Raw genomic sequence first — 13,942 nt, 5'->3', positions numbered from 1 at the left:
TGATTTCTTCACACCAAGCTGCTTACCTATTGCAGATTCAGTCTTCCCAGCCTGGTACAGGTCTACAATTTTGTTTCTGGTGTCCTTTGACAGCTCTTTGGTCTTGGCCATAGTGGAGTTTGGAGTGTGACTGTTTGAGGTTGTGGACAGGTGTCTTTTATACTGATAACGAGTTCAAACAGGTGCCATTAATACAGGTAATGAGTGGAGGACAGAGGAGACTCTTAAAGAAGAAGTTACAGGTCTGTGAGAGCCAGAAATCTTGCTTGTTTGTAGGTGACCAAATACTTATTTTACTGAGGAATTTACCAATTAATTCATTAAAAATCCTACAATGTGATTTCCTGGATTCTTTCCCCCATTCTGTCTCTCATAGTTGAAGTGTACCTATGATGAAAATTACAGGCCTCTCTCATCTTTTTAAGTGGGAGAACTTGCACAATTGGTGGCTGACTAAATACTTTTTTGCCCCACTGTGTATTCTCAAATCTAAGAACATGTGAATTTAAATGCATGACAGTACAATTTACACCAGTGTCTTTCATTCATAAAATAACATGCGAATGAAGATTTTTAATGACCCACTGGTGTGTATCTTGTTTACGTCTACTCTTCAGGGTCTGATACGTACTTGTGTGTGTGTTTGTTTTCCTGATCCTGCAAACTGATGAGATAGCGCATGTGCTCGATGTGCTGCTGTAGGTCAGCCACCTGCAGCTTCAGTCTGTGGCATTGCAGCTCCTTTTTAAGCTCCTGCGCGCACACACACACACACACATCAATGAAAACAGTATCAATATTAACAGACAGTTTCAGTTTGACGTTTGTGGAGCTGATATGGGCTGTATAGATCCGCAAAACAAATAAATTGGCACACGACTAATAGTGTTCTGGCTTTGAATGTTCACTGGAGATATTATTGATGTTCTTGTGTGAGCCTACGTACTGCTGTGACATCACAACATGACGTCAGTATTTTTTTTCTCTTTAAACTACTACCGTTGAGTCATACTGCGTTATCACCGTTTCTCCACTGATGTTTAATGCTTAATATTGAAATCACAGTTATTTATCACAGCAAAAAACAGTTTTGGCATCTTATCATTTTAAATAAAAAGAGGAAGTTATATTTCCCCTACGGTGTACACTATTCATCAGAACAGAGAGCTAAAACAAAAAAGACGAGAAGATAAATGTTATTCTATTCACATTCACTGGATATGAGCAGTCGCATGCTCCGATTGGCTACTCTACTACTAGGCTATCAGCTCATATACCGTGAGTAGAGAAAAACAAAATGGCAGAGCGCATCAAGTCTGATATACATCACTTTGTGATCAAGTATTTAAAAAAAAAAACAAACAAACAAAACAGAAATAGCTAAAAGAATATAGTCCCCCCCCCCCCCCCCCCCCCATATCGCCTGTTTCACACTCCAGCCCAGTCGGTGGCAGTAATGCACCTTCAAGTTGGTTTGCCAACCGCCAAAAAAAAACCCTAAAGAAGAAGAAGAAGAAGAAGAAAACCCAAAAAAAATACAAAAATAAGCAACAAAATACGGATTGAAAAGTATTTGATGGTAAGAACGCATCTTTTTTTATTTTTCAAGAATTATTATTATAGCATTTTTCACAAATCGCTGAACCAACCGAGGACGAAATAAAAACTCTACTCGAAAACAAACCCCCCAAAAATACAAAGCAACAAAATCAATAGTAAAAACATACCTTTTTGTATTTTTCAAGAATTATTATCATTTCATTTTCCACAAATTGCTACTGTCATTTCGCCAGTTTGTTTACATTCTAAGCGGAAATTATTTTGTCGGACATTTTGTGTAAAGTTTTTATTTATTGAATTTGCAAAAAAAAAAGCTCCATTTCTCAAAATCCAGTGAAAGTAGATAGAATAAAAGTGTTATTCTACTCAATCTCATTGTACATGGCTTATAGCCAACTCGGTATTACGCGCCTCGTCAGCCATCAGCTCATGTACGACTCGATTTCGTGGAATAACTCTTAAATGTCTAACGTAAGCCAATTACCCAACTTTCGCCAAGCCGTCAATATTGTACTCAGTTATGCTTAATTAACACATGATTAAAATGCAATTAACCGTACAGCATTACTGTAATTTCTCAGAGAATATACATCAGGAATAATCAATAAAATCCAGAAATAAATAAATAAATAAAAGAAAGAGCCTTCAAAGCACTCGTGGTAGGTGGATGGAAAAACAAACAGCAGTGTAAGTGAAGAGGGGGGAGTGCACTGATGTGGATGGCTCATCCAAGAACAAGGAGACAGCAGGAGGAGAGTTCTGGGCCTAGAAGGGATCAAACTGTACTAATCCCTCATCTATACTGAGAAACCAGTAGAAAGAAGCGTTGGGACAAAAACAATAGCGGCAGGTCTCGGCTCCACTGATTTGCTTCAGTGAGGCCTTTGTTTTTCACTTGCTCTCTGAGAATGTGCTTTCTGAGGAATCTGTTACTACCCTCTGACGCAGGGAGACGGAAACGCAAGCAGATCACAGAACACTGCACTGGGGGTGCATCGCTACGATGCTTTACTTCTAGGAAAAGACGAGAGTGAGAGCGTCAGATAGAGTGAGAAGGTATAGATTCAGGAAGCAGCTGAGAGAGAGAGAGGCGTAGGGGAGTATCGATCTCAGTTCTTCTATTTTTATCGAGTTATCTTTTAGTTTCTACTCAAGTGCTTCCGTGTGTACATCAGGTGTAGTCCTGTTTCAAACCCTAAACGTAAAACCCTCTTTGCTGATTTTACACAAGGAAGTAGATCCATTAACCACGGAGAAAAATACTCTCTCTCAACCAGATGTGTGTAAAAAAAAACCCAAAACAAACAGAAACATACTGCCATGATGAAATCTCATGCAACTTGTGATCCCTGGAACTGACCTCTGGGGTGTGTCCATCATGCCCAAGCAGCTTCATCTCGTTTTCGAGGCGGTGGAGCCAACCTTCGGTCTCCTGGAAGCGACTCCCGCTTTCCTCCAAACGCCTCTGGAGGTGCTGTCGATGAGACTGCATAGACGCCAGCTTACGCTCGTACTTACAGGTGGCCTAACACACACACACACACACATGAAATGTGAAATCCTCACAAAACGAATGCCGGTTTTCCAATCAAAATGTGTTCATGAGCTCAGTCCATCATTGGGCTCGAGCTCGTCTTTTGATAAAATATAAAAACGCAACATGACCTTGGATGACCTCATTTTTGTGCCCGGCAGCATGTGAAACTAGTACCTTCTCTGCTTTATCATCTGGGAAGAAGAGCAGGCCCTGCTGGTGCCACTCCTCCCTGTGAATGAGCCTCAGCCGGTTCTCCTTCAGCTGCTTCTCGATGTCCAACTGCTCCTTACGCAGCAGCAGCCGTGCAGCGAACGCGCTGCGCATAGACTCGGACATTCTACACACACACACACACACACTATTTACCAAAGCTACTCTGCGAAAGCCGAGCACTACAAAAGTACATTTGTATAATTTGTTATAATTATCACTTGGATGTTTAGGTCATCCTAAAGGATTATATAAACAACGCCAACATCCCGAACAATGCTAGTATTGTTGAGAATCCAAAAATTGCAGGGCAAAGCAATGTACACAAAGAAAAGAAATGTAAAACCTCTGTTGTCCTTGAAAATGGCGAGAGTACAATAGAGCTCGTTTATTTGAAGTCAACAGCTACTCCCACATGAAAAGGGTGTGGAAGCCTGTGTAAACCGGTAGCAGAGACAAACAGCATCTGCAGAAGGGCAGCCACATGGACGACGCCTGTCCTCGGGCACTGAGGCCATATCAGAGGAGAACTGGGCTTTACATGGATTTAAACCGGTGAACAAATCTGTAGCCTCAGCGTCTCGGAGAAGCACATTTACCTGGATGGACAAGTAGGTTCCACAACCGGAGGGGGGAAGCCTTCTCTTTACTGATTTTCTCATTAAAAAAAAAAAGTTTGGTTGACATATTTAAACTAAAAACATGCCTCATGGTGCTGTGACGCACCTCAACACCGTATCTACAGTGTCAGCTCATCATTCCCACCACCTGCTGCTACGACACACATCGGATCTGGTTGGCAAGATCACTTATATCGATCAGAAGCTACAACCCCGATTCCAAAAAAGTTGGGACAAAGTACAAATTGTAAATAAAAACGGAATGCAATAATTTACAAATCTCAAAAACTGATATTGTATTCACAATAGAACATAGACAACATATCAAAATGTCGAAAGTGAGACATTTTGAAATTTCATGCCAAATATTGGCTCATTTGAAATTTCATGACAGCAACACATCTCAAAAAAGTTGGGACAGGGGCAATAAGAGGCTGGAAAAGTTAAAGGTACAAAAAAGGAACAGCTGGAGGACCAAATTGCAACTCATTAGGTCAGTTGGCAATAGGTCATTAACATGACTGGGTATAAAAAGAGCATCTTGGAGTGGCAGCGGCTCTCAGAAGTAAAGATGGGAAGAGGATCACCAATCCCCCTAATTCTGCGCCGACAAATAGTGGAGCAATATCAGAAAGGAGTTCGACAGTGTAAATTTGCAAAGAGTTTGAACATATCATCATCTACAGTGCATAATATCATCAAAAGATTCAGAGAATCTGGAAGAATCTCTGTGCGTAAGGGTCAAGGCCGGAAAACCATACTGGGTGCCCGTGATCTTCGGGCCCTTAGACGGCACTGCATCACATACAGGCATGCTTCTGTATTGGAAATCACAAAATGGGCTCAGGAATATTTCCAGAGAACATTATCTGTGAACACAATTCACCGTGCCATCCGCCGTTGCCAGCTAAAACTCTATAGTTCAAAGAAGAAGCCGTATCTAAACATGATCCAGAAGCGCAGACGTCTTCTCTGGGCCAAGGCTCATTTAAAATGGACTGTGGCAAAGTGGAAAACTGTTCTGTGGTCAGACGAATCAAAATTTGAAGTTCTTTATGGAAATCAGGGACGCCGTGTCATTCGGACTAAAGAGGAGAAGGACGACCCAAGTTGTTATCAGCGCTCAGTTCAGAAGCCTGCATCTCTGATGGTATGGGGTTGCATTAGTGCGTGTGGCATGGGCAGCTTACACATCTGGAAAGACACCATCAATGCTGAAAGGTATATCCAGGTTCTAGAGCAACATATGCTCCCATCCAGACGACGTCTCTTTCAGGGAAGACCTTGCATTTTCCAACATGACAATGCAAACCACATACTGCATCAATTACAGCATCATGGCTGCGTAGAAGAAGGGTCCGGGTACTGAACTGGCCAGCCTGCAGTCCAGATCTTTCACCCATAGAAAACATTTGGCGCATCATAAAATGGAAGATACGACAAAAAAGACCTAAGACAGTTGAGCAACTAGAATCCTACATTAGACAAGAATGGGTTAACATTCCTATCCCTAAACTTGAGCAACTTGTCTCCTCAGTCCCCAGACGTTTACAGACTGTTGTAAAGAGAAAAGGGGATGTCTCACAGTGGTAAACATGGCCTTGTCCCAACTTTTTTGAGATGTGTTGTTGTCATGAAATTTAAAATCACCTAATTTTTCCTCTTTAAATGATACATTTTCTCAGTTTAAACATTTGATATGTCATCTATGTTCTATTCTGAATAAAATATGGAATTTTGAAACTTCCACATCATTGCATTCCGTTTTTATTTACAATTTGTACTTTGTCCCAACTTTTTTGGAATCGGGGTTGTACTTAAATAATATTGGCTGGCTGTTTTTCACGGTATATCAGATACATTCCATTCCATTGAATGGAATGTATATGATTTACACTACCGTTCAAAAGTTTGGGGTCACCCAGACAATTTTGTATTTTCCATGAAAAGTCACACTTTTATTTACCACCATAAGTTGTAAAATGAATAGAAAATATAGTCATGACATATCTGAGCTCCGTATCAATGCGCTGCTGAAGCGCGCAGAAGGTGTTAGTACGCCTGTCATTATATTGCGGACTTTCCATAGCATAGAAAATCGCTACGTTTCAATTTGTGTAACTGAACTTGTTTCATATCACTGGTCATATAAACCTATGTAAACAGGAAAAACGCGGAAGAGTTTGGTCGCATCTAACTACAGCCCCAAAAAATACCATTGGCCATGCTGAGCCTAGCTACATTGCTAACAGGAGTGACAGCGCGTCTGACTGACTGGGAGGTCGCGCAAAGCTCGGAGAGGTACGGAGCAGCTCGTCTCAATTCAGATAAGAGCATATTTCATTATGGAAGTACGGTGGACTGTTCCTTTAAGTGCACTAATTTAGTTACAGCCCCTCTAAAGCTAGAAGGACCATGAACCCTTTATAAACACAGCAAACATAAACACCACCTGAATGTCACGTGCAGATGGATTTTATGTTGCCAAGCAAGGACGAGCACACAGAGCGTGTTGTGTTCTGTTGCACATCGTTTGGCCTATTGATTGGGGGCTTTGTGCGCTCAGGGTCAGATGTTTGAAAGGAGTCTTTAATAACAGGAATGCGACGAGGAAAAACAGCTAGAAGCGTTCGGTCAAAATATTTGGCATCGTTGTGCATTCAGCTGAACGTGCTTCGGTTTGTTGTTTCCGGTGATCGGAGACGTTTTGCAGAAATTTTTAATCCGAGTTCTGAGCTACAGTTGGAACCCCGAGTTCATTCACGAGGTTCAGTTAACGCTCGAGTGCCCTCGTTCTATCCGCAAAACGTACACACAACCCACACAGGAAGGTACTGGTGCGTAGGTGGGAGTTGAGAGTGTGAGGAATAAGTGCTTTAAATGCAATAGAGCAGAGAGAGAAAGAGCAAGAGAGGTCATCGGCAGTGTGACGTAGGTGCAGTGGTGCCACCGGCGGCCTTCTGCGTTTGGAGCGTTTTTAATGCAGGCAGGAGTGTGCTGCTATTCCTCCCTGCTGAACCCCTCCCTTTCCTGCCTCCCAGTTTTGAATTCTAATGCTGGTGAATGAAAATGCGTAGGAGTAAGACTCATTCATTCCTCCCTCGCCGCCTACTCTCACCCCTCCCTCGCCCGCTTTTCCCCTCCTCTCTTTCTATCTCGGTCACGAATGGCGCTGCAGCACTTGCTGATGAGCGCCTCACGATGAAGCCGGACAGGGAGATGTAATTGGCGAGGGACGAGCAGGGCGCGTCACCACATTATGATAAATTCCCATCTCTGAATCAGTAGCTGGAGGGAAATAATTAAACATAAAGAAAACGTGGTCTTCTGGTCCCACCGGGGCTGATGAAAAATGTAGAGAAACGGAGACCTCCACCTGCAATGACCTCAAGTCTTGTTCTGTGTAGTCTTACTCATCGATTATTGATGCGCATTAAAACTTTTAAAGGACACCACTGAAGAGGAGTTACACGTTACACATGGCATAAAATAAACAACGACTAACCAAACAAAAACACTGGGCTTAAGGCACACGCTGCTGAGTGCAAACTATACTTGGTATGTGTGCATGTACACGCAGGCAGACGGCTTACTTCTCAAATTCAGCTCTTTTCCGGCTGGAGACTGGATTAAGGGCGGGGGCGTCCATCTTCCGCTCCTCGTACTCTTTCAGTTTCTGTTTCAGCAGCATAATCTGCAAACGCACATACACACACTTAGCCTAGTCTCAACTAACGTGCATTTCGTTCTAATGATCTTACCCATCTCACCTGTCAAGAGAAACCAACCATATTTTTACACACACACACACACACACACACACACACACACACACACACACACACACACACACACACACACACTTGTCTCACGATCCTTGTGAGGACCTTCCATTGACAGTAATTATTATTGCAGTTAATTAATGCTGTGCCTGCACTTAACCCTAGGCTTAACTTCAGTAATGAAAAGGAAACGTTTTGGCTCCTTTATTATTATTTTTTTAAAAAGAAATAAATAAACAAACAAATAAATTGAATTAAAAACAACAACAAGAAAAAACAACCCCCCCAAGATAAAACAGAAATAATTCTATTTGGAAAAAAAGATGAAAGACTCAGGATTACCACTATTCTTGACACAAAAGGGATTAAAACTAAAGAAATGGTTAAAAATCTTGGTGTTTTCATTGACAGCGAGCTAAACTTTGACAGTCACATGAAAGCAATCACTAAAACGGCATTTTATCACCTAAAAAACATTTCCAAACTAAGAGGACTTATGTCAAAACATGATCTGGAAAAACTAATACATGCCTTCATCTCTAGTAGGGTTGATTACTGCAATGGCCTTTTCACAGGCCTGCCAAAAAAGACCATCAAACGACTTCAGCTGGTTCAAAATGCAGCGGCGAGGGTTCTCACACGAACAAAAAGAACAGAGCACATTACCCCAATTCTAAGGTCCCTTCACTGGCTTCCAGTAAGCTACAGAATTGACTTTAAAGCATTGCTGCTGGTGTACAAATCTCTAAATGGTACAGGGCCCAGTTACCTCTCTGATATGTTGCAGCGGCCTAACCCAATCAGATCTACCAGATCGCAACAGAAAAATTTACTATTAAAACCAGTTGTTAAAACAAAGTGTGGTGAAGCAGCTTTTAGCTACTATGCAGTACAGCTATGGAACCAACTGCCAGAGGACATTAAAAATGCTCCTGCCGTTGGCAGCTTCAAATCTAGGTTAAAGACCAAGCTGTTCTCAGATGCTTTCTGTTAAATAATTAATATTTTTACATTTTTTATAATCTTTATTTTCTCTGCATGTTTTAAATTTATTTTAACTTTATTCTATTTTATTCTGCTAGTTTTTTTTTCCCCTTTCTCTTTCTTTTTCTCCTTTTTCTTTTTGGCATTTTAATATTTTATTTCTACTATTGTTTAATTCTTATTTTCTTTTAATTCTTTTAATTCTTTTAATTAATTATTTTAGAATAAAGATAAAATTATTTTATGTAATTTTATTTCTCTATTGTTTACTGTTTTTGTTTTTACTTCTGTAAAGCACATTGAACTGCCATTGTGTATGAAATGTGCTATATAAATAAACTTGCCTTGCCCCAAAAAATATATAAATAAAACAAACAAACAAGCAAACAAACAAACAAAAAAAACCACAACAACAACAAAAAAAACCAGACAAACACAATTTCCTTGTAGGGACCATCTGAATGTCCCCACAAGGTCAAAATTGTCCGATTTTCCGATCCTTGTGGGAACATTTGGTCCTCAGTAGTATATAAAAACATACACATGTGCGCACACACACACTACAGGCAATGGCAGCCATGATCTGCACGTTTGCATTTAAAGTGCCATTCCACCATTGGATGTATTCTTTGTAGTGCTGTCAAGCGATTAAAATATTTAATCGCGATTAATGTCGCGACTGTCATAGTTAACCCGCGATTAATCGCAATTTAATCACACATTTTGGTCACATGAAAAACCATTGTAATTCTCTTATCAGCATAAAAACGTGAATGGGCTTGCTTTGTATTGCAAAGCATAACACGTCTTGATACAGCTACTGCAAAGTGAAACCTAAGCCGAACACCGGGGCTGGCAAAAGAACCATGAGTGATGTGATCTACTGTTTGAGTTAGTCTACAACTCAGAGAGACAGGTTACACAGTGACGGTAGGCTTGACATGCTTGATTATAATATAAAGTACACTATTATATTAACTTTAAGTTGTTCGTTGATAAATATTGCATTGAATCTGATCTTTACTGTTTCAGCTCACTTAACACATTTTGTACTTTTACACTTTCTGCCTGTTGATGCGTCGCGCTGTCCAATCAGAGGCGGCCAAATTTGCATATTACAGGAAGGATTTCTGGGATAGCATTGAGTTTACAGATCAGAGGGATCTGGCTTCTTTAGACGCCGTCTTCTTAAAACTGAATAAATATTTTAAAAAGTCTTTTGAACGGCTCTTTTCAAAGAACGGATCACAAAGATGCGGATCCCATCAAAGAGCCATAAATCCCATCTCTACTAGCGCGCCCTGCCCACGCTGGTTCTTTTTTTTGGGGGGAAAGGAGGGCAGAGGACTCTGGCTGTGCGGGGCATGGCATTACAGTCTAGCTGCTATTGGTTTTCTAAGCGAAGTCTCTGTTCCAAGTTCCTGGCAGTTTCAAAAGCTTATGAAAAACCTACATCATGTCACAGAGCGTTAATCTCGCGATAAAAAAATTATCGCCGTTAAAATTCAGTCAAGTTAACGCGTTAATAACGCGACATTTTTGACAGCACTAATTCTTTGGCATAAAATACAATATATTTTATGACAACATGACTAGACAGAGAAATCTTTTAGCTTCAAAATGATATATCAAACATAATTTTTTGACAACGACAAGTATATTAATTTTGCGACCAAAGTCACCTACCCTTTTAATTTCCGCGCGGTAGTGAAACGTGATGTCATCGGCAGGTTCCCCTTCTTGTGTACCACGTGTCGGTCTATTTTTAGACCAGGAAACCCCCAAAGTGAGAGAGTCATTTCTCCTCGTATATGGGGGCCAAAAAAATTGCGAACAATTTTGAGTTAATCTTTCAGTTAGCTAGATTTATTGGTATTAGCTAGATTTACTGGTATTATTTTTATCGCGTTCTATCCGCCATTGCTGATAATGTGTGCCACGTCACACGTCACGTGGTACACAAGAAGGGGAACCTGCCGATGACATCGCGCACGGAAATTAAAAGGGTAGGTGACTTTGGTCGCAAAATTAATATACTTGTCGTTGTCAAAAAATTGTGTTTGATATATCATTTTGAAGCTAAAAGATTTCTCTATCTAGTGATACCATTTATATATATTGTCAAAATATATTGTATTTTATGCCAAAGAATACATTCAATGGTGGAATGGCACTTTAAGGTTCTTTGTACAGGACACAATAGAAATTAATTATGAAATGTAAACATGACCAAAAAAAAAAAAAAAATTTTAATTAATCCTTACCTCAGCCTTCTGTTTCTCACATATGACTGCATACTGTCCAACATGACTGTCCACACTCACGACATTACTTTTCAGCTGCGAGAGAGATGAAAGAAGTACTAGGTTATTACACAGATAGTGGAATAATGGCACTTTATTATATGGCACGAGCTACACTACCGTTCAAAAGTTTGGGGTCACCCAGACAATTTTGTGTTTTCCATGAAAAGTCACACTTTTATTTCCCACCATAAGTTGTAAAATGAATAGAAAATATAGTCAAGACATTTTTCTGGCCATTTTGAGCATTTAATCGACCCCACAAATGTGATGCTCCAGAAACTCAATCTGCTCAAAGGAAGGTCAGTTTTATAGCTTCTCTAAAGAGCTCAACTGTTTTCAGCTGTGCTAACATGATTGTACAAGGGTTTTCTAATCATCCATTAGCCTTCTGAGGCAATGAGCAAACACATTGTACCATTAGAACACTGGAGTGAGAGTTGCTGGAAATGGGCCTCTATACACCTATGGAGATATTGCACCAAAAACCAGACATTTGCAGCTAGAATAGTCATTTAGCACATTAGCAATGTATAGAGTGGATTTCTGATTAGTTTAAAGTGATCTTCATTGAAAAGAACAGTGCTTTTCTTTCAAAAATAAGGACATTTCAAAGTGACCCCAAACTTTTGAACGGTAGTGTACTTCTGGTAAAATCGTGCGCTCTGATTGGCTCCTTGGTGGGCAGTATTTTCCAGTAATGCCCGTGGGCGATTACGGACTTTCTTTCCAAGGCGCTGGCTTTCAATGTTGCAAAAAACAAACAAAAACGACAAAAAAAAAAATCAAAACGGAACCGAAAACGGCCGAAACACAAAAAACAAACAAACAAACAAGATTCATGGAGTTATTCAAGAAACGAGCAATGAAGAGCATTCAGAAACCACTAACAGAAATTCAGTTTTGAAACCGCTAGTCGTTTATTCTGCGTGCGTGACTCAACTACGTTACAAATATGACGTGACTGAAAGCAGTATCGCGTTTCATTATAATGACCGTCTATTTTAATCTTAGAAATAAAAAAAAGACATATAATAAACTCCTTATTAACCTCGGTCTTTATTGGAGGTCCGATATTTCCCGTAAAGACCTCGCGCTCAGTTAATAAGTAGTTAGTAAACACTTGTAGATCTCCTTGTTCACGCAATTATCCAATCAGCTCATTATGTAGCAGCAGTAGTGCAATGCATAAAACCGATCATGCAGGTCAAGCGCTTAAGGCTACGTTCACACTGCAAGCTGAAGTGACTCAAATCCGATCTTTTCGCCCATATGTGACCTGTATCCGATCTTTTATTGACAATATGAACGACACAGATCCGATTTTTTTCAAATCCGACCCAGGCCGTTTGGATATGTGGTCCTAATTCCGATTCCTATCCGCTCTTTTCATATGCGACTTCAGTCTGAACCGCCAGGTCGCATTCATCCGACTTGCACGTCATCAACAAGCCACAAACGTCACTATTCTGCGCTGAAGTAGGCGGCGGGTCTCTCAAAAAAAGTTACAACAACATGGCGCATAATCACGGGCGCAGATAGAGGGTGGGACTCGTCCCACCCAGATTTAAATTCACCTCGCTCGGTCCCCCCCACTTATAGGGAGGAAAAAACGTCTATGCTGTCTTTCTTTGCATAAGGCAAACCTCACGGAAAAATCAAAAGACTAATTACCATTCGGTTTATTGAGGTGCACGGCAGTGTATACATAGTTGCAACAATTCACATAAAACAAAACAAAGACTGATATTCGGTTGGTTGAGCTGCACAGACTGCACAGGTTGCGAGCTTGAGCTTGGTTGCTATGGTAACCCACAACAAGTTTGACAGGCATATCGGGGTTGGGGTTGGTTTGCTGGCAGCTTTGTCCCCCCCAGTTCAAAAAACGTATCTGCGCCCCTGCGCATGACATCAATGCGAGGGATGCTTCGGGCTGTGAAGGTTCTGAATCTTCTCAATGGAAGGACGCAGAGGTTAGGGAGCTGATTTCCATTTGGGGGGATACAGCTATTCAAGCTAGATTGGATGGGTCATATCGCAACCGGGTGGTTTTACTTCCGTAAACACTGGCCATGCTCACTGCGTGTGACGTCATCGTATCCTGCAATGCGCATGCGGAACACTTTTAGGTCGCTTTTCGTTCATACTGAGGATCACATACAAGTCGCATATATTTGTTAATGTGAACGACCTCACAAAAAAATCGGATTTCACAAAAAAATTGGAATTGAGCATTAAGCCTTGCAGTGTGAACGTAGCGTAAGTTAACGTTCAAACATCAGAATGGAGAAAAGGGGAACGTGAGCTCAGTGACTTTTCCTGTAGCATATACCCTGTCCACACTAGGGATTTTGTACCAATATGAAACTACTTTCGTACCGCAACACCTGTCCACACTAGCAACTATACCGGTACAGTATTGGTACTGTAGCGCTTCGCTAGTCTGGCTAACACGACTTCAAAGCTCTGCGAGCATTTGGTCTGGCAAAGATATTAAGCCCAACCGTTTCCCAAAGGCGTGGTTGACCCGCCTCCCTGAAATGCCTCAGTTTGCTACTGGTCGAAGCCAGAAAAGGCTGTGACGAAGCTTAAACCAATCACATCACTCTTTCCTCTGACGTATGTGACGCGACGGAAACTGCTTGAGTAACAGGAAGAAGATAAATACCTCCAGGGCTGCTCTTTGCTCCGTTTTCAATGAGAACTTCCCGTTGAATGCTTTCAATACAGCATCTACCGCTGTGTCAAAGGCTTGCCGCTGCTCCACGTTCGTAATGTTTCTAGTGAATGAAGCGCTTCCGGCATAGATTCTGTAAACAATCTATGGCTTCCGGTCGCAGTTCTACTACGTCAGTGCCTTGAACACGCCTCTACCCAGGGCCATTGGAGATGCTCAAAGTTGATTGGCTCCCGATTTTTCGGGAGCTTGGAAGAGCTGTAGATAGC

At 41.1% G+C, this 13,942-nt stretch overlaps 1 protein-coding gene across 1 annotated transcript in view; it reads right to left on the bottom strand.

Annotated features, from left to right (window-relative positions):
- The window catches only part of kif18a (kinesin family member 18A), a 109,723-nt gene that overhangs the window by 19,336 nt on the left and 76,445 nt on the right, over positions 1 to 13,942 (bottom strand). Inside the window, exons 8-12 of the mRNA XM_060911223.1 lie at positions 10,958 to 11,032; positions 7,521 to 7,621; positions 3,272 to 3,434; positions 2,921 to 3,085; positions 632 to 753 (exon numbers count right to left, since the gene is read on the bottom strand). Of these exons, the coding sequence (XP_060767206.1) occupies positions 632 to 753; positions 2,921 to 3,085; positions 3,272 to 3,434; positions 7,521 to 7,621; positions 10,958 to 11,032 (626 nt within the window). The remainder of the gene's footprint in view (positions 1 to 631; positions 754 to 2,920; positions 3,086 to 3,271; positions 3,435 to 7,520; positions 7,622 to 10,957; positions 11,033 to 13,942) is intronic.

The sequence above is a fragment of the Neoarius graeffei genome, chromosome 27 (genome assembly GCF_027579695.1).
Source record: "Neoarius graeffei isolate fNeoGra1 chromosome 27, fNeoGra1.pri, whole genome shotgun sequence".
Taxonomy (NCBI): Eukaryota; Metazoa; Chordata; class Actinopteri; order Siluriformes; family Ariidae; genus Neoarius; species Neoarius graeffei.
This window is presented reverse-complemented; position numbering and strand designations above follow the sequence as displayed.